Source organism: Salvelinus namaycush, chromosome 12 (genome assembly GCF_016432855.1).
Source record: "Salvelinus namaycush isolate Seneca chromosome 12, SaNama_1.0, whole genome shotgun sequence".
NCBI classification, from domain to species: Eukaryota; Metazoa; Chordata; class Actinopteri; order Salmoniformes; family Salmonidae; genus Salvelinus; species Salvelinus namaycush.
This window is the reverse complement of record NC_052318.1, coordinates 9,222,006-9,249,540: the sequence shown is the minus strand read 5'-3', so window position 1 is coordinate 9,249,540 and position 27,535 is coordinate 9,222,006. Positions and strand designations below refer to the sequence as shown.

Here is a 27,535-nt window from a genome sequence, read left to right as displayed (position 1 = left end):
ATGGAATTGTTATGCAATTTAAATGTTTAAATATGAAACTATTTGTGAAAAGATTGTAATCTTAGCCTCCTAAATAAGATAATTGTTTCATAGTAAAACGTAGACCCACTCAGTGGCCACGCCCAAGTGAACAGACAGTGGTTGAGAACTATGAAACACGCCCTTCTCTCCCCCAGTACAAAAGCCCTTTGACAGAAGTCAAACTTAGTTCCCGATGACTTAAGGACTGGTGTGCATACGTTTAAAAGGGCTAATTTCAACTAGAACCAAACGAAATTAACATTTAGATCCAGAAATGTTAGGACTGCTGTCCTAACGTTTAAAAGGGTGAATTTCAACATGGAGGTGACGATCACCACACTGGAATGGTGAACTTCGACTAGACCAGCCAGAATACAGCACGAGCTGATTATGTCAACTTAGTATGAACTTTGAACTATTATTCACTAAAGAGGTGATACATCCTAGACGTCGACTTATCAGCTGCAGCTGTAAACGTACGTGGCCTAGGAAAGGACAGACAATCTCAGAAGAGCGACAGGGTGCTACAACGTATCCGCTCTACAATATTACGACCAGAAAGATTCTTCAAAGGACAATGGCGATCTCTGCTGGGTAAACCAGTCTTCCATCTTCGACCCATCTATCGAAGCACAGTTCAAAGTAAATATATATATCTTGCATTTTCCTTTTCTGAATGGCAGTTATTAGAATGCATAAGATTCTGTATTTACGGGAGCATAGCTTCTCAAGGTCTGATAGACCCAATCCCTTTGTCCCTCAGTCTTCCCACTCTTTCATTCAAACCCAACCCCCTTCCTTTGTGTAACCAGCTGTCATATCGGGTTAGCCCACTAGGGGCTTTTCATGACATGATTAGTAATCGATGTGTGATCTATCCTGTGTACATATATGTTATTCTGTGTGATTAATTAGGTATTTAGTAAATAAATAATTAAGCCAATTTGTGTATTGCTGATTCAATTTATTATCAAGGGTTCGTGTAGATAACCAAGTACTTACGACAATCAGAATGAGACCGATCGAGGTGGCGATTAATAATTGACTACTATTGATATAAAAGATCTTCAGATCTTTAAGAGAGTGGAATCGTGAGATAACCGCTCTATTAATGGTTTAATTGTTACATGGTTTATTTCAATAACGAAATCAATTAAACGTTAGGTAATGGATTTGATAAAATAGCATGTCATATAATTGAATCATAGTCAGACACGACATCATGATGGTACAGTATGTGTTTCATTGAAGTTATTTCGAAGAGGCTGTTAAGAGCTATTTGTTTTTTTGTGATATATCGTTAAGTTACGTAATACAGCATATACAAGTCAATATGCAGTTCGCAATTCTGAAATCAAAGTTCATTTACAATAACCAATGTGTTATTATCATAGAGCCTACACGATAAACATCCTTCCAACCCCTGCTATAGAGATGGCGATATCAGGTCGCTGCTTGGTTGGTTGGGCTTCTCTGATCCACTTAAGTCTATTGAGCCCGACTTTGCAAATTATATTTTGCCTCCATTTACTGTCATAGCTTTTTCATCACTGCATTTGGCTTGATTGGATCCCCATGCAGAATCAGTGATGCACAAGAACTGGAAGGAAGGAGGGAGAGAGAGAGGAGAGAGAGAGAAGAGGACTGAGGAGAAAACGCCCTGCCTTTGTACATAGGCTGGGTCTCCCTTGTCCCTGGTTGACTTTAATTTGAACTCTTAAGGCAGGGGTGGGCAACTCCAGTCCTCGAGGGCCTGATTGGTGTCACACTTTTTCTCCATCCCTAGCAAACACAGCTGATTAATCAAATTGCATTCTAAACTGAAGATCATCATTAGGTGATTATTGGAGTCAGGTGTGTTAGCTGGAGCAAAACTGTGACACCAATCAGGCCATCGAGGACTGGAGTTGCCCACCCCTGTCTTAAAGGATAGATGGCTATGCTAAGCTAACACAAAGTATCTAACCATAGACTCACGGGTTTGGGAGCTTTGTCAGTAAAAATACATCAAATTTATCTTGATAACATTGTTAGAGATAGCATAATAGGCCCATCTGACTAGAGGCATTTTATAAAGCTTATAAAATAAATTCAGAATTTATATGTTTTATTGTTCTAAGGGAGACCTTTGAAAGAGTGTGGTGGGAGACTTCACTCATCATAATATACTGTAACTTGACTTCAAACAACATTTGGGCTGAAACCAGACCTTCAAATATGTCTCTGACTGGATTAGAATTGAACAACACAATCTCACACTAAATATGTACAGAAAGTATTTCAACAGACATTGTGCGTTTTTGTGTGAATTAACTCATGTGAAAATACACACAGGTACTCATACGAACCAACAGATATAGTAACATTCCTGCTTACAAGCAAAAATTAAAGCAGGAAGCACCAGTGACTCGTTCTATAAAAAAGTTGTCAGATGAAGCAGATGCTAAACTACAGGACTGTTTTGCTATCACAGACTGGAACATGTTCCGGGATTCTACCGATGGCATTGAGGAGTACACCACATCAGTCACTGGCTTTATCAATAAGTGCATCGAGGACGTCGTCCCCACAGTGACTGTACGTACATACCCCAACCAGAAGCCATGGATTACAGGCAACATTCGCACTGAGCTAAAGGGTAGAGCTGCCGCTTTCAAGGTGCGGGACTCTAACCCGGAAGCTTACAAGAAATCCTGCTATGCCCTGCGACGAACAATCAAACAGGCAAAGCGTCAATACTGGGCTAAGATTGAATCATACTACACCGGCTCCGACACTCGTCTTATGTGGCAGGGCTTGCAAACTATTACAGACTACAAAGGGAAGCACAGCTGCGTGCTGCCCAGTGACACGAGCCTACCAGACGAGCTAAATCATTTCGATGCTCGCCTTGAGGCAAGCAACACTGAGGCATGCATGAGAGCATCAGCTGTTCCGGACGACTGTGTGATCACGCTCTCCGTAGCCGATGTAAGACCTTTAAACAGGTCAACATACACAAGGCTGCGGGAACAGACGGATTACCAGGACGTGTGCTCCGGGCATGTGCTGACCAACTGGTAGGTGTCTTCACTGACATTTTCAACATGTCCCCGATTGAGTCTGTAATACCAGCATGTTTCAAGCAGACCACCATAGTCCCCGTGCCCAAGAACACAAAGGCAACACGTCCGTAGCCATGAAGTGCTTTGAAAGGTTGGTAATGGCTCACATCAACACCATTATCCCAGAAACTCTAGACCCACTCCAATTTGCATACCGCCAAAACAGATCCACAGATGATGCAAACTCTATTGCACTCCACACTGCCCTTTCCCACCTGGACAAAAGGAACACTTATGTGAGAATGCTATTCATTGACTACAGCTCAGCGTTCAACACCATAGTACCCTCAAAGCTCATCACTAAGCTAAGGATCCTGGGACTAAACACCTCCTTCTGCAACTGGATCCTGGACTTGCTGACAGGCCACCCCCAGATGGTGAGGGTAGGTAGCAACACATCTGCCATGCTGATCCTCATCACTGGAGCTCCCCAGGGGTGCGTGCTCAGTCCCCTCCTGTACACCCTGTTCACCCACGACTGCATGGCCAGGCACAACACCATCATTAAGTTTGCAGACAACATAACAGTAGGCCTGATCACCGACAATGACGAGACAGCCTATAGGGAGGAGGTCAGAGACCTGGCCGGGTGGAGATGATTGTGGACTACAGGAAAAGGAGGAACGAGCACGCCCCCATTCTCATCGACGGGGCTGTAGTGGAGCAGGTTGAGAGCTTCAAGTTCCTTGGTGTCCACATCAACAACAAACTAGAATGGTCCAAACACACCAAGACAGTCGTGAAGAGGGCACGACAAAGCCTATTCCCCCTCAGGAAACTAAAAAGATTTGGCATGGGTCCTGAGATCCTCAAAAAGGTTCTACAGCTGCAACATTGAGAGCATCCTGACTGGTTGCATCACTGCCTGGTACGGCAATTGCTCGGTCTCTGACCGCAAGGCACTACAGAGGGTAGTGCGTACGGCCCAGTACATCACCGGGGCTAAGCTGCCTGTCATCCAGGACCTCTACACCAGGCGGTGTCAGAGGAAGGCTCCAGCCACCCCAGTCATAGAGTGTTCTCTCTACTACCGCATGGCAAGCGGTACCAAAGTGCCAAGTCTAGGACAAAAAGGCCTCTCAACAGTTTTTACCCCCAAGCCATAAGACTCCTGAACAGGTAATCAAATGGCTACCCGGACTATTTGCATTGTGTGTCCCCCCCAACGCCTCTTTTTACGCTGCTGCTACTCTCTGTTTATCATATATGCATAGTCACTTTAACTATACATTAATGTACATACTACCTCAATTGGGCCGACAACCCAGTGCTCCCGCACATTGGCTAACCGGGGAATCTGCATTGTGTCCCACCCAACACCTGCCAACCCCTCTTTTACGCTACTGCTACTATCTGTTCATCATATATGCATAGTCACTTTAACCATATTTACATGTACATACTACCTCAATCAGCCTGACTAACCGGTGTCTGTATGTAGCCTCGCTACTTTTAAAGCCTCGCTACTGTATATAGCCTGTCTTTTTACTGTTGTTTTATTTCTTTACCTACCTATTGTTCACCTAATACCTTTTTTGCACTATTGGTTAGAGCCTGTAAGTAAGCATTTCACTGTAAGGTCGTATTCGACATGTTGTATTATGTTGTATTCGACAAATAAACTTTGATTTGATTTGAACAATAATCGACAAGACCATGGTGAAGTCGGAAGTTTACATACACTTAGGTTGGAGTCATTAAAACTCGTTTTTCAATCACTCCACAAACTTCTTGTTAACAAACTATAGTTTTGGCAAGTCGGTTTGGACATCTACTATGTGCATGACACGAGTAATTTTTCCAACAATTGTTTAGAGACAGATTATTTCACAATTCCAGTGGGTCAGAAGTTTACATACACTAAGTTGACTGTGCCTTTAAACAACTTGGAAAATTAAAAAAAAAGACGTCATGGCTTTAGAAGCTGCTGATAGGCTAATTGACATCATTTGAGTCAATTGGAGGTGTACCTGTGGATGTATTTCAAGGCCTACCTTCAAACTCAGTGCCTCTTCAAAAGAATACAGCCAAGACCTCAGAAAGAAACTGTAGACCTCCACAGATCTGGTTCATCCTTTCGAGCAATTTCCAAATGCCTGAAGGTACCACGTTCATTTGCACAAACAATAGTACGCAAGTATAAACACCATGGGACCACGCAGCAGTCATACCGCTCAGGAAGGACACGTGTTCTGTCTCCTAGAGATGAACGTACTTTGGTGCGAAAAGTGCAAATCAATCTTGTGAAGATGCTGGAGAAAACAGGTACAAAAGTATCTATATCCACAGTAAAACGAGTCCTATATCGACATGAGCTGAAAGGCCGCTCAGCAAGGAAGAAACCACTGCTCCAAAACCGCCATAAAAAAAGCCAGACTACGTTTTGCAACGCATATGGGGACAAAGATCGTACTTTTTGGAGAAATGTCCTCTGGTCTGATGAAACAAAAAAATAATTGTTTGGCCATAATGACCATCGTTATGTTTGGATGAAAAAGGGGGAGGCTTGCAAGCCGGAGAACACCATCCCAACCGTGAAGCATGGTGGTGGCAGCATCATATTGTGGTGGTGCTTTGCTGCAGGAGGGACTGGTGCACTTCACAAAATAGATGGCATCATGAGGGAGGAAACTTATGTGGATATATTGAAGCAACATCTCAAGACATCAGTCAGGAAGTTAACGCTTCCAAATGGACATTGACCCCAAGCATACTTCCAACGTTGTGTCAAAATGGCTTAAGGACAACAAAGTCAAGGTATTGGAGTGGCCCTGAACCCAAGCTCTGACCTCAATCCTATAGAAAATACGTGGACAGAACTGAAAATGCATGTGTGAGCAAGGAGGCCAACAAACCTGACTCAGTTACACCAGCTCTGTCAGGAAGAATGGGCCAATATTCACCCAACTTATTGGAGGAAGCTTGTGGAAGGCTACCTGAAACGTTTGACCCAAGTTAAACCATTTAAAGGCAATGCTACCAAATACTAATTCAGTGTACGTAAACTTCTGACCCACTGGGAATGTGATGAAAGAAATAAAAGCTGAAATAAATCATTCTCTCTACTATTATTCTGACATTTCACATTCTTAAAATAAAGTGGTGATCCTAACTGACCTAAGACAGGGATTTTTTACTAGGATTAAATGTCAGAAATTGTGAAAAACTTTGTTTAAATGTATTTGGCTAAGGTGTATGTAAACCTCCGACTATATATACAAAAACAATCAGTGGGAATAGGGGCCAGGTGTGCGCAATGAAAGGTCCAGAGGGATCCGTGACACTGTATGTTTTGTGTGTGTGTGGTATCAATGAAGGTATTTGATTGGGGAATGGAACACCTTTTCATGATGGGAAATTAATTCATCAATAAATGTGGGGAAACAGAAGACCTGTAGAAAAAAATCTGTTTGGTTTAAATTCCCCTGGTGTAACTGCATGGTATTTGCCACTATAATGAGTTTGGACTATAACCAATTAATCCATATCAATGCAGTTAAACAGGATTAATTTAAAATAATTAATTATGTTGGCTTACACTTATGGCACTACCAAGGCCGTTTCATGATGATTATTACGGTCGTGTTAATCCAGCTATATACCTAGGCTATTGTAACAAGGCATATGCCAGCATTATAGGCCTACTGATTCTGCCCGAGGCCTACTAGGTTTTCATGACCACGTCCGTTAGAGCTCACTTTGCCACGTATGAGCCCTGGTTAGAGTCCCTGTTGCAGCTTTCACTTTCTTCTGCTACATTGATGGCAGCGTTGGGACCACCTCCAGCTCACGTCTAGTTATGATATCTAGTGGTTGAAAGCATTCTGTTTTCCAACATTGTGTTGGGTGTAAGTACACTGATATATCTAGTGAACAATGGGTAAGCAACAATGGGCGTGACGGATAGAAGTAGTCCCTACAAGCCTTACATCCAAGTTGCCGGAAGCTGAATGGAAAGTGGTATGCCCTGACCAGTTATTCAGAAGAAAATACTCTGTGACTGTCTAATTTACATAAGGTAACTTACCAGTGTGGACCCAAAACAAACACATTCTACACATTTACAAACTACCTGTTTAAAGTGTTATTACAACCATGGTGTTCTGTTGTTGCGGAAGCTTATACATCTAATAACCTGACAATGATCCACATCATATGGGTAGGCAAATAATGGAACTGTGTTATGCAGCAAAACACAACTATCCTTTTTTAGGATGCAAACCAGTAATATGAATCACTGTTGATCTGTTCTGATCTAATGAGATGGATGGAGGATTTTCTACGGCCTAGAATTGAGGCCTTTCACACTCATGAAGGACAAAGCTAGGCCCCTCTTGTTTCTCATTGGCGAAGACTGAACTCAAGTTAGGGATTGTATGTCAGACTCTCTTAAACCACTTTGCCCAACATGTTATACCCCAGAGGTTGTAAATAAACCCCTTTTAAGGTGATATAACTTGTATCGTTATTACAGGGCTGTAAAACACATGGTTTCAGACCGAACATTTCTCACCATTTATTTACGGAGAGCAATTTCCATTTTTATAACAGTTAGTGTCCATTTATTTACAATAGTGTGTTGATTAATTATGGCTTTCTTCAGTGGAAATACAGAATATGTATAAAAATGCCAAATATACCAAAAGCTAAATCAAGCAGAGATTTATGACTATTTAACCATGTTAATCACTACTGAAACATGCAAACTACAAACATTTAACCAGTTAAAGATAATGAATACATAACACATATTTTATTAAAAATTATTCATACAAAAGAGTTGGCTATAATATGAGAACAAACAAAGTGAGTGTGTGTATATGTGTGTAAGTGTTTGTGTATTATGGTATGTATTATAATTTCCCATCATAAAGATGCATCACCATTCCCCAATCAAATACCTTCATCAATACCAACAAAACAAATCTGGCAACCCTCATCAAATTTGTCATTGCCTTTTATTAAATGCATTATGAAGAAAATGTTGTAATGTAGGCTCCATGAAATATGAAATGCGTTATGAAGAAAATCGTGTAAGCCTATTGTTGCATACATGAAAAATGGGCCTTTCTGAATACAAGTGCACCAGTATATATTTTTTTAAATTCCAAAGTTTGCCTCCTCAAAAAGTATGTTCCTAGGAATTAAGTCGCACCAAAAATTTTGTCGTTTCCTACTAATTAAGCCACACCAAAAATGAGCAAAAACACACTAAATCTGCTGAAATACTTTTTGTACATATTTGCACGAATTGAGTGTTAGATTGTGTTGAATTTTAGCAAATTGACAAGTGAATCCTGGAGGTTTGCTCTCTTAGGGCCAAATACTAACTTGAGAGGTGCGCTTCACTTGGAAACTGTGTAAATAATGTAATCCTATCGAGTTACACAGATGGATTTCCAGTTAGGATTCATGGGAAAACGGTGGCCTCTAACAAATTAAAACTTGATTTATGCTAGGAGTTTCACACATCCCTTGGTTCATACATGAATACACCATCATCAAACTTAAATGAAAAGTAAACCAAAAGCAGAGGCCAAGCCTAATTGAAGTCTGTAAAGTATACATTGAGTCAGAGAGAGTCTCAGAAATGCCATCAAAGGGCTACACCGGGGAACGTAAGAGCCAAGTTTCAGACTTAACAATGCATGGGAAGGTCTGCTGCTCTTTTCAAATTTAACTGGAGTGAGCACAGGAAATTCAGAGTCAGAGTCTCAAACAACTGATGCTTTTTCCCCTGCATGTGCTTGAGAGGCTCCTCTAAAATAATAACTAAAATGAATGTTTGATACCCACGGTTCAAAGTTACTTTAATCTTATTCCTGGTGTCCAATTAAAAGTGTCTCTAAAGTCCGACAGCGCGCAGCGAGCTGTCTTCAGTTCAGCTGGTTGGCAAACCTGCAGGAGCTGTGATGGGAAGATCTAAGGCACAGAATAAACTCCAGTGTACAAACTGTTCAGAACCCAGAGGACATTTGTGGTTTCTAAAATAGGATCTGATAGCAGTGACGCTCCGTACGTTGTGCACTACTGGTGCAGAAAATGTAACTATTACTTGGTGGAATTTTGAGCTGAGATGAGAGTTTCATTGTGACAACACTGACAACAGCGAAACATCACCATAATAATGAGGCATCTCTTCAACTCTTGCCATCTTAGAAAGAAAAACATTAAGTACGTACATTTGGGGTGGCAGGTAGCCTAGTGGTTAAAGCGTTGGGCCAGTAACCGAAATGTTGCTAGATCGAATCTCCAAGGTAAAAATCTGTCGTTCTGCCCCTGAACAAGGCAGTTAACCCACTGTTCCCAGGCCGTCATAGTAAATAAGAATTTGTTCTTAACTGACTTGCCTAGTAAAATAAACAGAAATAAGGCTGGATTGTGGGTCTACTAGTGGCTTAATTGTCCTCCAAAATGGTGCAATTATCTCACTTTTTCTTTAAAAATATATTATTAAAACGCCTCTTTTTTTCCTCTGACCACCCACAGTCTGGGTCTACACTATCCGGAATAATAAGGAATATACTGAATGTTGCTTTGATACGTCCTCTCACTGTCAATTGCGTTTATTTTCACTAAACTTAACATGTGTAAATATTTGTATGAACATAACAAGATTCAACAACTGAGACATAAACTGAACAAGTTCCACAGACATGTGACTAACAGAAATGGAATAATGTGTCCCTAAACAAAGGGGGGGTCAAAATCAAAAGTAAAAGTCAGTATCTGGTGTGGCCACCAGCTGCATTAAGTACTGCAGTGCATCTCCTCCTCATGGACTGCACCAGATTTGCCAGTTCTTGCTGTGAGATGTTACCCCACTCTTTCACCAAGGCATCTGCAAATTCCCTCAGCCTCCGATCCAACAGGTCCCAGACGTGCTCAATGGGATTGAGATCGGGCTCTTCTCTGGCCATGGCAGAACACTGACATTCCTGTCTTGCAGGAAATCACGCACAGAACAAGCAGTATGGATGGTGGCATTGTCATGCTGGAGGTTCATGTCAGGATGAGCTTGCAGGAAGGGTACCACATGAGGGAGGAGGATGTCTTCCCTGTAACGCACAGCGTTGAGATTGCCTGCATTGACAACAAGCTCAGTCCGATGATGCTGTGACACACCACCCCAAACCATGACTGACCCTCCACCTCCAAATCGATCCCGCTCCAGAGTACAGGCCTCGGTGTAACGCTCATTCCTTCGACGATAAACGTGAATCCGATCATCACCCCTGGTGAGAAAAAACTGTGACTCGTCAGTGAAGAGCACTTTTTGCCAGTCCTGTCTGGTCCAGCAACGGTGGGTTTGTGCCCATAGGTGATGTTGTTGCCGGTGATGTCTGGTGAGGACCTGCCTTCTTATGGCTGCAATCCCGGCAACGGGATCGATATGACAACAGCCGGTGAAAGTGCAGGGCGCCAAATTCAAAAAACAGAAATCTCATAATTAAAATTCCTCAGACATACATGTGTCTTATACCATTTTAAAGGTAATCTTGTTGTTGATCCCACCAAAGTGTCCGATTTCAAATATGCTTTTCAGCGAAAGCCCTACAAACGATTATGTTAGGTCACACCAAACCACAATAAGCACAGCCATTTTTCCAACGAAAGATAGCAGTCACAAAAAGCAGAAATATTGCTAAAATGAATCACTAACCTTTGATGATCTTCATCAGATGACACTCATGGGACTTCATGTTACACAATACATGCATGTTTTGTTTGATAAAGTTCATATTTATATAAAAAAATCTGAGTTTACATTGGCGCGTTACATTCACTAGTTCCAAAAACATCCATTGATAGTGCATAGCCACATCGTTTCAACAGAAATACTCATCATAAATGTAGATGATAATACAAGTTATACACATGGAATTATAGATATACCTCTCCTTAATGCAACCGCTGTGTCAGATTTAAAAAAAAAAACTTTATGTAAAAAGCAAACCATGCAATAATCTGAGACGGAGCTCAGAACAAGAGTCAAGTTAGCCGCCATGTTGGAGTCAACAGAAACCAGAAATTACATGATAAATATTCCCTTACCTTTGATGATCTTCATCACAATGCACTCCCAGGAATCCCAGGTCCACAATAAATGCTTGATTTGTTCGATAATGTCCGTTATTTATGTCCAATTAGCTACTTTGGTTAGCGCGTTTGGTAAACAATTCCAAAGTCACAAAGCGTGTTCACTAAACGTGACGAAATGTCCAAAAGTTCCGTAACAGTCAGTAGAAACATGTCAAACGATGTATTGAATCAATCTTTAGAATGTTGTTAACATACATCTTGAATAACGTTCCAACCGGAGAATTACATTGACTTCAGTTGAGCGATGGAACGGAGCTGCCTCTCACGTGAACGCGCGTGGTCAAAGCGTGGTCACCTCATGGCAGTGGTTACTCATTCCTGTCTCCTTCGGCCCCCCTTCATAGTAGAGTCATCAGACAAAGTTCTATTGACTGTTGACATCTACATCTAAGCCGTAGGAAGTGAAAACTCATCCATATCTCACTGTAATTTCAATGGGAGCTTGGTTGAAACTTGACCAGCCTCAGAAAAAATCCAAACAGGAAGTGGAACTTCTCAGGTTTTTGCCTGCCATATGAGTTCTGTTATACTCACAGACATAATTCAATCAGTTTTAGAAACTTCAGAGTGTTTTCTATCCAATAATAATATGCATATATTAGCAACTATGACTGAGGAGCAGGCCGTTTACTCTGGGCACCTCTGTGCACCTTTCATCCAAGCTACTCAATACTGCCCCTGCAGCCATAAGAAGTTAAAACAGGCCTACAAGCCCTCAGTTCAGCCTCTCTCAGCCTATTGCGGACAGTCTGAGCACTGATGGAGGGATTGTGCGTTCCTGGTGTAACTCGGGCAGTTGTTGTTGCCATCCTGTACCTGTGCCGCAGGTGTGATGTTCGGATGTACCGATGCTGTGCAGGTCTTGTTACACGTGGTCTGCCGCTGCGAAGACGATCAGCTGTCCGTCCTGTCTCCCTGTAGCGCTGTCTTAGGCATCTCACAGTACGGATATTGCAATTTATTGCCCGGGCACATCTGCTGTCCTCATGCCTCCTTGCAGCATGCCTACGGCACATTCACGCAGATGAGCAGGGACCCTGGACATCTTTCTTTTGGTGGTTTTCAGAGTCAGTAGAAAGGACTCTTTAATGTCCTAAGTTTTCATAACTGTGACCTTAATTGCCTACCATCTATAAGCTGTTAGTGTCTTAACGACCGTTCCACAGGTGCATGTTCATTAATTGTTTATGGTTCATTGAACAAGCATGGGAAACAGTGTTTAAACCCTTACGAATTATCTTTGAAAGACAGAGTCCTGAAAAAGGCACGTTTATTTTTTTGCTGAGTGTTTTACAGTAGGTGTGAATTAAGTATACTCTATATCTGGCAGCACAATTTATACAGTGGACTAGTCCATACAGTATGCTTTACTAATGAAGTACTGTGTGCGTGTGAAATTCATGAGCATGTACTATACTATGTAACTACTATAACATTTTGAGTTTGACATTGTTGAATAACGCAGTCCAAGGTTTTCACTTCCTAGATATAGGTTATGTGGCCTATTGTACTACAGCCCAGATTTTCAAACATTATAGAGAAGCTGGGAAGAAACAACACAACAAATGTAGCTTGACAGGAGGTGTTTTGTAGCACCCAGCACTGTGCAGTGACATTGGTCAGTTGTTCTTTAATATAAAGTAACCACACACGGCCACTCCGCTAGACATACTGTGTTGTTGTGTTGACATGTAAAAACAGCAGTTAGACAACAAAAGTCACTTAACACATGATTCCATGAAAAAGGCATTTCCCTTTAAATGACACATTAGTGTCCCTGCCCAGCAATGAGCCACATAGAGGAAAGGCAGACTATCCAAAATAACTGCTTCCACTGTCCACCTTGAGGGCACAAGTCTCATCTCATCACACTCCTATTCCCAGGAGGGAACAAGTCCGCTCCAAAGATGTATTTCATTACAACCAAATTAGTATGAAGACAGAGGGGCTTATAACTGGAACAATTTATAGAAGGGGAGAATAAATAACTGCATCATACTAATTGTATAGTGCATATTAAGTGCTCACACTAATGATTAAAGTCATTTACACAGAAGTGCTGAATAGTTATTATTGCTTGTAGGCTTATACTACTAAACACACACGTCAGAACATTGTCAACTACATTGTCAAGTGTAGGCCAGCCCACTGGACCTGCTAGTGATTGTCATTCAGCAGCCTTATTGCCACTAGGATAAAGTACTGTTTCACCTCATATAAAAATTAAAAATACACACTTAACCAGCCCCCCCTCCCTCGAGCTCTGACTCTACTGATAACTATGTTATTGAGGAAAAATGCACTTTCTATACCTGTGATTTGTGGTTGTCCCACCTAGCTATCTTAAGATGAATGATGTGGTTGTCTCACCTAGCTACCTTAAGATGAATGATGTGGTTGTCCCACCTAGCTACCTTAAGATGAATGATGTGGTTGTCCCACCTAGCTACCTTAAGATGAATGATGTGGTTGTCTCACCTAGCTACCTTAAGATGAATGATGTGGTTGTCCCACCTAGCTACCTGTAGATGAATGATGTGGTTGTCTCACCTAGCTACCTTAAGATGAATGATGTGGTTGTCTCACCTAGCTACCTTAAGATGAATGATGTGGTTGTCCCACCTAGCTACCTTAAGATGAATGATGTGGTTGTCCCACCTAGCTACCTTAAGATGAATGATGTGGTTGTCCCACCTAGCTACCTTAAGATGAATGATGTGGTTGTCCCACCTAGCTACCTGTAGATGAATGATGTGGTTGTCCCACCTAGCTACCTGTAGATGAATGATGTGGTTGTCCCACCTAGCTACCTTAAGATGAATGATGTGGTTGTCCCACCAAGCTACCTTAAGATGAATGATGTGGTTGTCCCACCTAGCTACCTTAAGATGAATGATGTGGTTGTCCCACCAAGCTACCTTAAGATGAATGATGTGGTTGTCCCACCTAGCTACCTTAAGATGAATGATGTGGTTGTCTCACCTAGCTACCTTAAGATGAATGATGTGGTTGTCTCACCTAGCTACCTGTAGATGAATGATGTGGTTGTCCCACCTAGCTACCTTAAGATGAATGATGTGGTTGTCCCACCTAGCTACCTGTAGATGAATGATGTGGTTGTCCCACCTAGCTACCTGTAGATGAATGATGTGGTTGTCCCACCTAGCTACCTGTAGATGAATGATGTGGTTGTCCCACCTAGCTACCTGTAGATGAATGATGTGGTTGTCCCACCTAGCTACCTGTAGATGAATGATGTGGTTGTCCCACCTAGCTACCTTAAGATGAATGATGTGGTTGTCCCACCTAGCTACCTTAAGATGAATGATGTGGTTGTCCCACCTAGCTACCTTAAGATGAATGATGTGGTTGTCCCACCTAGCTACCTTAAGATGAATGATGTGGTTGTCTCACCTAGCTACCTTAAGATGAATGATGTGGTTGTCCCACCTAGCTACCTTAAGATGAATGATGTGGTTGTCCCACCTAGCTACCTTAAGATGAATGATGTGGTTGTCCCACCTAGCTACCTTAAGATGAATGATGTGGTTGTCCCACCTAGCTACCTTAAGATGAATGATGTGGTTGTCTCACCTAGCTACCTGTAGATGAATGATGTGGTTGTCCCACCTAGCTACCTTAAGATGAATGATGTGGTTGTCCCACCTAGCTACCTGTAGATGAATGATGTGGTTGTCCCACCGAGCTACCTTAAGATGAATGATGTTGTTGTCTCACCTAGCTACCTTAAGATGAATGATGTTGTTGTCCCACCTAGCTACCTTAAGATGAATGATGTGGTTGTCCCACCTAGCTACCTGTAGATGAATGATGTGGTTGTCTTACCTAGCTACCTGTAGATGAATGATGTGGTTGTCTCACCTAGCTACCTTGAGATGAATGATGTGGTTGTCCCACCTAGCTACCTTGAGATGAATGATGTGGTTGTCCCACCTAGCTACCTTGAGATGAATGATGTGGTTGTCTCACCTAGCTACCTTAAGATGAATGATGTGGTTGTCCCACCTAGCTACCTTAAGATGAATGATGTGGTTGTCCCACCTAGCTACCTTAAGATGAATGATGTGGTTGTCCCACCTAGCTACCTGTAGATGAATGATGTGGTTGTCTCACCTAGCTACCTTAAGATGAATGATGTGGTTGTCCCACCTAGCTACCTTAAGATGAATGATGTGGTTGTCTCACCTAGCTACCTTAAGATGAATGATGTGGTTGTCCCACCTAGCTACCTTAAGATGAATGATGTGGTTGTCTCACCTAGCTACCTTAAGATGAATGATGTGGTTGTCTCACCTAGCTACCTTAAGATGAATGATGTGGTTGTCTCACCTAGCTACCTGTAGATGAATGATGTGGTTGTCCCACCTAGCTACCTTAAGATGAATGATGTGGTTGTCTCACCTAGCTACCTGTAGATGAATGATGTGGTTGTCCCACCTAGCTACCTTAAGATGAATGATGTGGTTGTCCCACCTAGCTACCTGTAGATGAATGATGTGGTTGTCTCACCTAGCTACCTGTAGATGAATGATGTGGTTGTCCCACCTAGCTACCTTAAGATGAATGATGTGGTTGTCCCACCTAGCTACCTTAAGATGAATGATGTGGTTGTCCCACCTAGCTACCTTGAGATGAATGATGTGGTTGTCCCACCTAGCTACCTGTAGATGAATGATGTGGTTGTCCCACCTAGCTACCTTAAGATGAATGATGTGGTTGTCCCACCTAGCTACCTTAAGATGAATGATGTGGTTGTCCCACCTAGCTACCTTAAGATGAATGATGTGGTTGTCCCACCTAGCTACCTTAAGATGAATGATGTGGTTGTCTCACCTAGCTACCTTAAGATGAATGATGTGGTTGTCCCACCTAGCTACCTTAAGATGAATGATGTGGTTGTCCCACCTAGCTACCTGTAGATGAATGATGTGGTTGTCTCACCTAGCTACCTGTAGATGAATGATGTGGTTGTCCCACCTAGCTACCTTAAGATGAATGATGTGGTTGTCCCACCTAGCTACCTGTAGATGAATGATGTGGTTGTCTCACCTAGCTACCTGTAGATGAATGATGTGGTTGTCCCACCTAGCTACCTGTAGATGAATGATGTGGTTGTCCCACCTAGCTACCTTAAGATGAATGATGTGGTTGTCCCACCTAGCTACCTGTAGATGAATGATGTGGTTGTCTCACCTAGCTACCTGTAGATGAATGATGTGGTTGTCCCACCTAGCTACCTTAAGATGAATGATGTGGTTGTCCCACCTAGCTACCTGTAGATGAATGATGTGGTTGTCCCACCTAGCTACCTGTAGATGAATGATGTGGTTGTCCCACCGAGCTACCTTAAGATGAATGATGTGGTTGTCCCACCTAGCTACCTTAAGATGAATGATGTGGTTGTCTCACCTAGCTACCTTAAGATGAATGATGTTGTTGTCCCACCTAGCTACCTTAAGATGAATGATGTGGTTGTCCCACCTAGCTACCTGTAGATGAATGATGTGGTTGTCTCACCTAGCTACCTTAAGATGAATGATGTTGTTGTCCCACCTAGCTACCTTAAGATGAATGATGTTGTTGTCCCACCTAGCTACCTGTAGATGAATGATGTGGTTGTCTCACCTAGCTACCTTAAGATGAATGATGTTGTTGTCCCACCTAGCTACCTGTAGATGAATGATGTGGTTGTCTCACCTAGCTACCTTAAGATGAATGATGTTGTTGTCCCACCTAGCTACCTTAAGATGAATGATGTTGTTGTCCCACCTAGCTACCTGTAGATGAATGATGTTGTTGTCCCACCTAGCTACCTTAAGATGAATGATGTTGTTGTCCCACCTAGCTACCTTAAGATGAATGATGTGGTTGTCCCACCTAGCTACCTTAAGATGAATGATGTGGTTGTCTCACCTAGCTACCTTAAGATGAATGATGTGGTTGTCCCACCTAGCTACCTGTAGATGAATGATGTGGTTGTCCCACCTAGCTACCTTAAGATGAACACACTAACTGTAAGTTGCTCTGGATAACAGCGTCTGCTAAATGACAAAAATGGAAACGTTTGACTCTATTTATTTTATTCCTTGGTGCCCGGTAACGTCGTTTATTCCTTGGTGCCTTGGTATAGAGCAAGGGTTCCCAAACTTTTTCACTAGGGCCCCCCTTCCAGCATTGGGGAACATACCGCTCGCCCCCCGCCCCCTTCGCACGCGCCACGTCTATTTCTATGGGCACAAGCGCTGTTCATGACACAAACTGTTCACACCCCTCTTGTTGGTGGAGAACATTTTGCAAGATTATTTCCAGCAATTTTACACATTTGTCATGGGATGCAAAGAAAATGTTGCAGTTTTAAAGCTCATTCTAAACATTCTATACATCTAAAGTGTATTCATTAGATATTTGAGGGACAAAAAAATTACAACAAAATCTATGGACTAAAACACTGACATGGGCTAGTTTATCTGGACATTTCCGACAAGTTAGAAATAGCTCTCTAAGGTATGCAATGACTAACATGACAAGAGGAACTGATGATGCACTACCCAATTTCTTGTCCATTCTACTATTACAACTTTCAAGAGTAATTCTAAAGCCGGACTGAATTATAAAATACTACTTAATCAGCATCTCATTTCACATTTCAACACCCACTTCCTAGGGGACTTTTAATTGGGATTTACAACATGCCCTTTGAGTATGTTTCTTCCCTCCTATTCTGTTTTATTCAATAGGCAGCAGACCTTTACAAGTTACAAAACAAGAACATTATGATTCATGTTATATCAATTATTCTTTGTATGGTAATTGAATAATTATAATAAATGGTGGGGTTTTCTTTGCAGCACGATGCAGCAACAACAACCTTTCCTGGAAAACGTCATATTCTGCATTTATAGAATGCTAATTAAATCAGGTTCAGCTATTTAGTTTTAGTCCAAAACAATTACACAACGAATTTGAATTTGATGAATTTGATGAAAATCTGACACAAAATAAAATACACTTGAAAGTTCTGCTTCTACTGTCAAAGCTGGTTACAAACTGAGCGTGATTTAGTAATTATATTTCAGAGGTATTAAGGGAGATAGGTGCGATGAACCTGTCATGCTCCCTAGAAAAAAAGCCAGACAAAGAGTGAGAGATGGAGAAAGACAGTGAGAGACAAGAGAGCGAGAGAGCAAGAGAGAGAGAGATGAGAGAGAGAAATATGGGGGGAGATAAAGAGAAAGAGAAGAGGGGAATCAAGACAAGATAGACCAGGACGGCTGCCGAGTTGGAAAGGCAGCACATCAGATCACAAAGGTGTCGGGTCTACAGAGCCAGAGCCAGAGGCCACATCACATTGCAGCTTGACAAACTTTGAATCCAGCAGCACAGATGAAACAGGAGAGGCCTCAGGTGTTTTTAAAAACTTTATCAGGGAGAGATGCGTTACATATTCGCTCCACACTGTCGCTGTTGTGCCCAGCAATAAGTCAGCCACTAAAATGAAGGGGGAGGCTTTGTGTTAAAGAGCTCAATGTTGAATAACTAAGTGTCCTGTGAGGCTCTCTGTCCCTGGCTGTAATGCCTTCAGTCACTGAGCCATGTCCAGGATCACACTGGAACTAACGTTTGCCTCCCCAAAAACTATACCCGACAAAGGCAAAACAGGTCACAATTAGATTTGACTAGGCCATTTGTGTTCACAACGGTTGCAAAATGTTCTTGGGTTCTGTTAAGATGAAGACCATAATTAGGATAATGTAAACGTAGTGCTGTGACCTCATGCTTTTGTGTTGCGTGACCTCATGCTTTTGTGTTGCGTGACCTCATGCTTTTGTGTTGCGTGACCTCATGCTTTGGTGTTGCGTGACCTCATGCTTTGGTGTTGCGTGACCTCATGCTTTTGTGTTGCGTGACCTCATGCTTTTGTGTTGCGTGACCTCATGCTTTTGTGTTGCGTGACCTCATGCTTTGGTGTTGCGTGACCTCATGCTTTTGTGTTGCGTGACCTCATGCTTTTGTGTTGCGTGACCTCATGCTTTGGTGTTGCGTGACCTCATGCTTTTGTGTTGCGTGACCTCATGCTTTTGTGTTGCGTGACCTCATGCTTTTGTGTTGCGTGACCTCATGCTTTGGTGTTGCGTGACCTCATGCTTTGGTGTTGCGTGACCTCATGCTTTTGTGTTGCGTGACCTCATGCTTTTGTGTTGCGTGACCTCATGCTTTTGTGTTGCGTGGCCTCATGCTTTTGTGTTGCGTGACTTCATGCTTTTGTGTTGCGTGACCTCATGCTTTGGTGTTGCGTGACCTCATGCTTTTGTGTTGCGTGACCTCATGCTTTTGTCTTGCGTGACCTCATGCTTTTGTGTTGTGTGACCTCATGCTTTTGTGTTGTGTGACCTCATGCTTTGTGTTGCGTGACCTCTCAAATTGTAGCTTAATTGATTCATTGAAGAGGGGAAGATGATAACGGATATTTTTTATTGAAACGTTTGTTTTCTATTTAGATTTATTCAAGTGATTAATGTTAATGTCAATGACTAAATTCGATGTATTAAAGCCCCCATGCAGTCTTTGTAATTGTTTTTAAAATCACTGTATGTCTAATAAAACACTGTGTTTATTTAATGAAAATAACTCCAAAATATTTGTTCTTGTTAATTTCCCTGAGATATTTACATATACAGCCCAGATTGGCTGATAGGATGGTCTAGAGCCCACCCCCTTACCCAGATGCACAGTCATTTGTCTATTATAATCAGATCACATAGTGATGTCATGACGTAGGCCAAAAGTTCCATCCCACCTGAACAGGCTGAAATTCCAGGCATTTCTTTCAAACAGCTCTTACACAAAAAGGGCATAATTATAATTTTCATAATTCCAGTGTTATTTCGACCTCATAGTGCGAAAATGTCATCAAAATATAAAACAAGTTTTTAACTGCACTGCCCCTTAAAGGTTAATGAAAGCCCTTAAAGCATTTACCAAGCTGTTGAGAAAGGAATACACTTATCAAAAAGCGGCATATAAAGTAAACCTTGGCAACCTTTTTTGTCTTAATATTTGTACACCATTGTAATGCGGAAATCCCAGAATTTCTGAAGTGATGCAACATAGTATTCTTGAATTGGGTGCTTTAGGTTTCACTGACAAATCTGCCGACAGGAAACACTATTAATTTCCCCTCATGAGGATTAATTTACTGTACATGTCCATGAGTAGTTTTCAATGCTTGAGATATTATTGTGTTATAGTAACTGACTTGAAGTTGTGTCTTCAACTTTGTGGATTCTTTATACGTACAGTACTAGTACAGACCATTGGTTTGGCACAGATTGTTTCCCATTCATATCAATTCAAATAAAATTGAAGTGAGTTGACTTGAATTTAAAGCGAGAAAGATAGATCAAATGAAATGTAATTGAGTTGAATTGAAAGCGAGAAAGATAGATCAAATGAAATGTAATTGAGTTGAATTGAAAGCGAGAAAGATAGATCAAATGAAATGTAATTGAGTTGAATTGAAAGCGAGAAAGATAGATCAGATGAACTGTAATTGAGTTGAAATGAAAGCAAGAAAGATAGATACTCACAGCTCTCTATCTCCAGTGTGCAGTTTTGTTCGTCCAGTGGATATCGTCTCAGGTCCATCATACAAGCTGCTGTAGTGGTGATCCTGAAGGTGAAAAAGACATTGTCAGTACAGACCAAGGATGTCATTTTGAAGGTCCAGGTGGTATTGCCGATGGGATCCCAACTTCACTCTGTCATTTCTTAAGTGGAGCTTTAGGTCCAAGGAACCTGGGCCGAGTAGCATGAAGACATTCATTATTAGCTACAATCAAAATCTCAATCAGTATGTGGTGCCTGTGTCTAGCAGATACTTACATCCTTGAAGCAAGGGCACATATTGCTACTTAATGGCTTTTTATAGCAGCGTCAGGAGGTTCTTCATTATCTATTGCTCTCATATCTTGTCAGTGCACAGATAAAGTTAATAGTGTGATGAAGTCGACGATAACCATGAGCTGATATCGATCCCCAGTTAAATCAACGATGGGTAAATCTCTAGATTATCTCCACCTTGTTTAGCAGCTATATCACTGCTGCAGAAGCACTTCCAACAAGATATTAGACAATTTAAATAAAGAGCTAACTAATTTTCAATGTTTCCCAGACACGTGGCAAAGAAAGAAAACACGAACAACCTGGGATTTAACAGCAATGGACTTCGCGGAACTAACTGGTCTATAGAACAGGTGAGTAAGCCTACAGCTGCACGCCTCAATATTCACTTTTCCTCTAGCCAACTCTCATTATGCAGTAGCCTGTGATGTCAGATAAATAAGCACTACACGACTATAGAACCACTAAACAAGCCGTACATGATTCTGCATCAGTGGGTGCAGCCCATGGATTTAAGGATTAAAAGGCCAAACCTAATCCTCGTCCTAGATTCTTAAAATAATCCAACTGTACAAGTTTCCTTTACCTGTGAGGTGAATCACAGACTAGCTCACTACAGGGATTCCCAGGCCAGCTACTGATAATAGCCCCACACTATCTATATTTTAGAAAGATTTGTCATTTAAGCAAATGCTCTTATCCAGAATGAGTTACAGAGGTGATTGCATACATTTTCCATACTTTTTCATATTTTTCATAATTATGGTCTTCAGTCAACTAATTAGCTGAATCAGGTGTGTTACTGAAGGCCTGGAATGAAGCCCTGACAACCAGTAGTTCTCCAGGACCAGTTGGAGAGCTCTGATGTAGTCGGATCATAAGCGTTCTTGTGGAAAGGGAATATACTAGGGAATATATTATTCAAAATAACCTTAGCACATCAAATACGTTAATATGAAAGCAGAATTGCCTTGAGGTCATATGTGAAAGCGTACTCTATGTATGTCAAACGGTAGGCCTAAGCGTTCATGCTAGTAATTGTAAAAACTCTGGCTTACAGTCCATCTCTCATATTCTCACTGACACAGAGCCCACTAACAAGACATAGATATCCCAGGGAGGCAAGAGATGAGGGTGATGGTGAGAGGAAAACTCTTTTCATCTTGTAAATATCTCAGCTGCCAGAATTGGTTGAGTGGGAAGAGTGCCTTAGGTGGAAGTCTACTGGCACAACTCAACGAGAACAAAGAAAATGGATGCCGTGAATACCTTGTGAAGAACTTGTTGAGATCTCGAAGTCAACTTCTCGTGCCCTCTAGTCAGTGTTGTGAAGATAACTTAATGACTGGAAATTAACTTGAAAAACAGAGCTGCATCGTACAGTGGAAAATATTGCAAATAGTTCTCTGCAAATGTGTAGCCTCCTGCAAAAACTGTGAAGTGTGTTTTAAATATTTACTGCCTTAATATCCAGATTATTAACATACATATCCATTTCTTCTCTTGCAGTGTTCATTTTCACCAGCATTAAAGCTCACTCAGGGAAGTCCTTCAAATGACAAATGGAAATCATATAACCCTGGAAAGGTGTGGAATGGATGTAGTTATAGGCCCAGCTGCCAAACCGCCATTAAACCTGAGCACTATAATTATTTTAGAGGCCAACTACTGGTAGGCATAAAGAAGGTTGTCCAATCAAAAACGCATATTTTGGCCAATGGGTAAAATAATATGTTAATTGTGTAGATAATCCTCTAAGAAAACCGATGGTTCAAACGTCATGTCTCATAATCGGTCTTAAAAGTGATTGGGTTTTTAACCCTTGCAGGATGGCAAAAATGAGGGTGACTAAAGAAAGCAAGTTGTACAGCATCAGGTCAGCTAGGCCGGATGCTATGCGAGAATAAACGCTTTGTGACATGCTCACTTTCCCATTGAACTCATCTTTCTTCTCGAATCCACAGGACATAAAACAATAAAAAGGTACGATAGATTTTGAGACATGACATTTTAGTATACACTTTTCATATTAATGAGAATTTCCTGTTCCTTTTAGAAGGCTTCTCACAAAAACAAGGGTATCTCTGTGAAATTTCAATGGAGCACTGAGCGTACAGCAAGCTTTTTATTTTCAAAGCCTTTTACATTCAATTCAGCTCGTGTCATGCTAATTTAGCTTTTTGCGACATGCGGAAATAACTTTGAAGACGAACACCTCACGTGAAATCCTCAGAAGTTGCTGCGAGAAAGCGGCACCGTTCTGTCAACAGAGCCCGGTGCTTATTAACGGATGTATTAGGTCACGAAATCTGACTTTTTGGATATGCTTTTGAACAATTCAGAACATGAATAATCCTATTTGTCTTGGGAAATATATTTTATAACCTAAGGTAGCGAAATTTCATCACCAAAGCGGGTTTTCACCCACTCTGAGCAGAGTAGGTGGACACCCTACATAAAGATCTATAAGTGTGTAGATTAAAATATCCAGTCCATCTGGGGTGACCTGCCATTTCAACTAGTTTCTTGTTATAATGAGGTCATTTTTCAGCCAGTTTTGCCCGCTGAGATGTTAAGCTCACTAGTCTGCTAACTCTGATCACATAAACAAACTCACATTTTCCACAGTCTGTGTTTGTGTTTGTACACACTCCTATTTGTAAGCCAAATGTCTGACCTACTGTGATGTTCTTTTAGAAAACACAATGCACTCTGAACGCATATTAATTTGGCTTTTAGGGTTCTGAATACTTGGCCGCCTTAGTTTACCCAGACTGAGTAGAATACTTTGAGAAATATATTCAAATGGTAACTTTGGAGACTTGTCAAACATTTATGCAAGGTCTTGTGTGACCCAAGGGGGACAGGGCACCTTAAAAGCAAATGACTCTCTGTCTGTGTATACTGGGGGGCTTAAAGGGGAACACTCTGCCCTGTTGCAACTGGTTCAGAAACCCTGGGAGAGCTCTAGTTACTCAAATACTGAATATATTGTATGTTTAAATTATAATTTGGTTGTTTTCAAAATTAGTTTTTTAGTGCCAATACAGGGGACTTTTTATATTTGTACAAGAGGCCTGCCAGAGATTGTGTCAACACCATTTCCATCAGCAACAGGAGCATGATTCTACACTCTGTAAGAAAGACAGAATGGTTACTTTGCTTATAACTAGGGACCAGAGTTGTTCTTGATCAGGTTGGTGGTCAGGAGAAACCTCTGGCCAGAAAAAAGTCAATCATCCACACAGAGGGCAGGGCAGTCTTTATCATACTGGAACTGGTCCGAGTCCTACACTGTAATATCAGCCATGAGTGAATAGATAAGGTCAGCGTATTCATCAGGCAGAAGCAGGAACAGAAGGAGTTGATAGATGGTGAGTTATAGGGAGTCACTCTCTCTGGCTGTGGTCTTGCGTGAGAAGAGAAGGTGGATGCCCACAGTGGGTGCTGCCAGCCAGCCACGGATCTGCACGGCACCATGGGTAATCGTCTAAGCCCACCTGACGACACTGATACATCCCGGCCAGCGGATAGGCTCAACTTGGAGCCCAATCCTCTGTGGTACAGTGGAGAGATAATCACCTCCTCCCCGCCTCCTTCACACTTGTCCCTCTATATCACCCACCATCGTCCCTAGACTGCAGCCGAGCTGAGGCAAGGTCGATGAATCCTTCAGCTCTGCTCCACCACAGGAGTGAGCACAGGGTACAACACCCTCCATCTCTAAACACAGTCTGGAGATCTGGGCCAAGAATCACAGTCTGGAGAGCTGGGCCAAGAATCTACTATAAGTTGGTATCTTGGTCAACCACTAGTTGATTTCAAGTACCAGTAACTGGGCCATCTGGGTGCGCTTGGGCCTTTTCTTCATATTTTCCATTAATCAGAATGACGGGTGTTCTCTCATACCCTATTTCAGGTAGCTACATAGTTGGCGGTTGCGAGCAGGTTATTATTAGCTAATTTGCCACAATTAAATATGTATTACCATTGAATTATATGATGTTCTTGAGCACATTCAGGGAGCACACTTGTAGTTGTGTTCTTTAAAATAGCACATTTTAGTGAACACATTGTTCATCATCACCGTCCTTCTCTACCAGAGAGATAACAAGCAACTTATTTAAGATCATGAAAGCAGACCAAAGAATGGTTGATTGATGCTCTCACAGTGGTAGCAAAGTGAAAATACTTTTGCATGAGTAAGCGGCTGTCAAACCTGCATCATCATGATGAAGGGTTTCAAGTGTAACATTTACATGCCGCAGAACATCCCTTTATGGTACCTGTGATGAGCAAACCATCTAATTTCAATACACTGAACACCTACTGTACTGTATTGTACCTATGTCCACACTGGACTACACAGTGAGAGGGATTGGGGTCCTGTGAAATAGATCATCAGACAGTGGAGTGTCCCATCAGATAATCCCCCATCAGGGAAACAGAAAACCAGGCCTGCAGATTCTCCATCTGATGTCACTTCGCCTGTCAATTGCCTTTGTTTATTTCTCTCAGATAATGTAGCACTGATCTACAACACTAGAGAAAAGGTTCCAGATATCAATCACAACTTGATACCTTGACCTATCATTAGTCTGATATAAGCACCATCCTGCCAAAATAGATATGGTAAACAGAAGCTTACAGGAGGGAGTATGGAACTGATTTGAGGCCACATACATACCATTTTTAAAAATGTTTTATTTAACCGTTATTGAACTAGGCAAGTCAGTTAAGAACAAATTCTTATTACCAATGGCGGCCTACCAAAAAGCAAAAGGCCTCCTGCGGGGACGGGGGCGGGGATTTAAAAAATGTTTTTTATATATATATAAATATAGGACAAAACACACATCACGACAAGAGAGACCTAAGACAACAACATAGCAAGGCAGCAACACATGACAACACAGCATGGTAGCAACATAACATGGAAGCAGCACAAAACATGGTACAAACATTATTAGGCACAGACAACAGCACAACGAGCAAGAAGGTAGAGACAACAATATATCAAAGCAGCCACAACTGTCAGTAAGAGTGTCCATGATTGAGTCTTTGAATGAAGAGATTGAGATAAAACTGTCCAATTTGAGTGTTTGTTGCAGCTCTTCCAGTCGCTAGCAGCAGCGAACTGAAAAGAGGAGCGACCCAGGGATGTGTGTGCTTTGGGAACCTTTAACAGAATGTGACTGGCAGAACGGGTGTTGTATGTGGAGGATGAGGGCTGCAGTAGATATCTCAGATAGGGGTGAGTGAGGCCTAAGAGGGTTTTATAAATAAGCATCAACCAGTGGGTCTTGCGACGGGTATACAGAGATGACCAGTTTACAGAGTGTTAATCTTATATCGCCTCAAGGGGCTAAGTGAAAGCAGAAAGGTGACGTACAGTACATTGAAGCTCTGTTTCTGTAGGTGCAGTGGAAGGTAAAGGCCCAGTGCAGTCAAAAACATGATTTCCTGTGTTTTATATATACTGTATTTCCAACATATGAGGATGGAATAAAACTATGAAATTGTGAAAATTATGATAATTCCCTTTTAGTGTAAGTGCTGTTTCAGCCTGTTTTGGTGGGATGGAGTTTTGACCTGCCTGGAGACACCACCAGGTGGTAAATGAGATAATAGACCACTAACCAAGAGAGTTCCAAATTTCTCTGACAATAGCAATTTCCCCCTCCCCACTCAGACCCCTCCCAGACAGGCCCAGCTAAAAATTATTGTTGAGAAATTGCTTTTTGCTAAGTTATTTTTGTTTCTTTTTTGCAATTTTAATTGAAAACAATCACTGTAAGGTACTTCCTTAATTCTTACCAAGAGATATTGAGATAAAAACAGCTGCATTGGACCTGTAACAGGCCAAACTCTCGCATAACACAGAGAGTCTTGTCACAAAGCCAGTTAATATCAATGAAGAAATGGAAAAATATATATATTGCTTGCTGTTTCAAATTACACACTCCAGACGTTTTGCACCCAGGAGTGGGCATGTTCCTTAAAGCCTCCAAGGTCGAGATGGATGTTCTCTTTCCGCCTGCGGTCACCCTGTCTTTGTCAGCAGTAATTTCCCTTTGATGCATCTTCTGAAGGTTTCTGACTTCCAAGTGTTTAACCAAGGAGCAAATTGCCGGTTACTTGCCAGAAACTTTCTGATCTCTGTGTCAAGATGGATTCAATGGGGTAGAACTTAAGCAAGCGCCTTTGGCACAGTCTACAAAGGAATGTGTACAGATACAGTACAGTGGTAGGCCAGTGGTGTGTGTGTGTGTGTGTGTGTGTGTGTGTGTGTGTGTGTGTGTGTGTGTGTGTGTGTGTGTGTGTGTGTGTGTGTGTGTGTGTGTGTGTGTGTGTGTGTGTGTGTGTGTGTGTGTGTGTGTGTGTGT

General features: G+C 41.8%; 1 protein-coding gene across 2 annotated transcripts in view; it reads right to left on the bottom strand.

Annotated features, from left to right (window-relative positions):
- LOC120056448 (gamma-aminobutyric acid receptor subunit beta-2-like) overlaps positions 1-27,535 on the bottom strand; it is a 92,445-nt gene that overhangs the window by 14,045 nt on the left and 50,865 nt on the right. For both annotated transcript variants that reach the window (XM_039004613.1, XM_039004614.1), the window contains exon 5: positions 20,837-20,919. In XM_039004613.1, the coding sequence (XP_038860541.1) occupies positions 20,837-20,919 (83 nt within the window). The remainder of the gene's footprint in view (positions 1-20,836; positions 20,920-27,535) is intronic.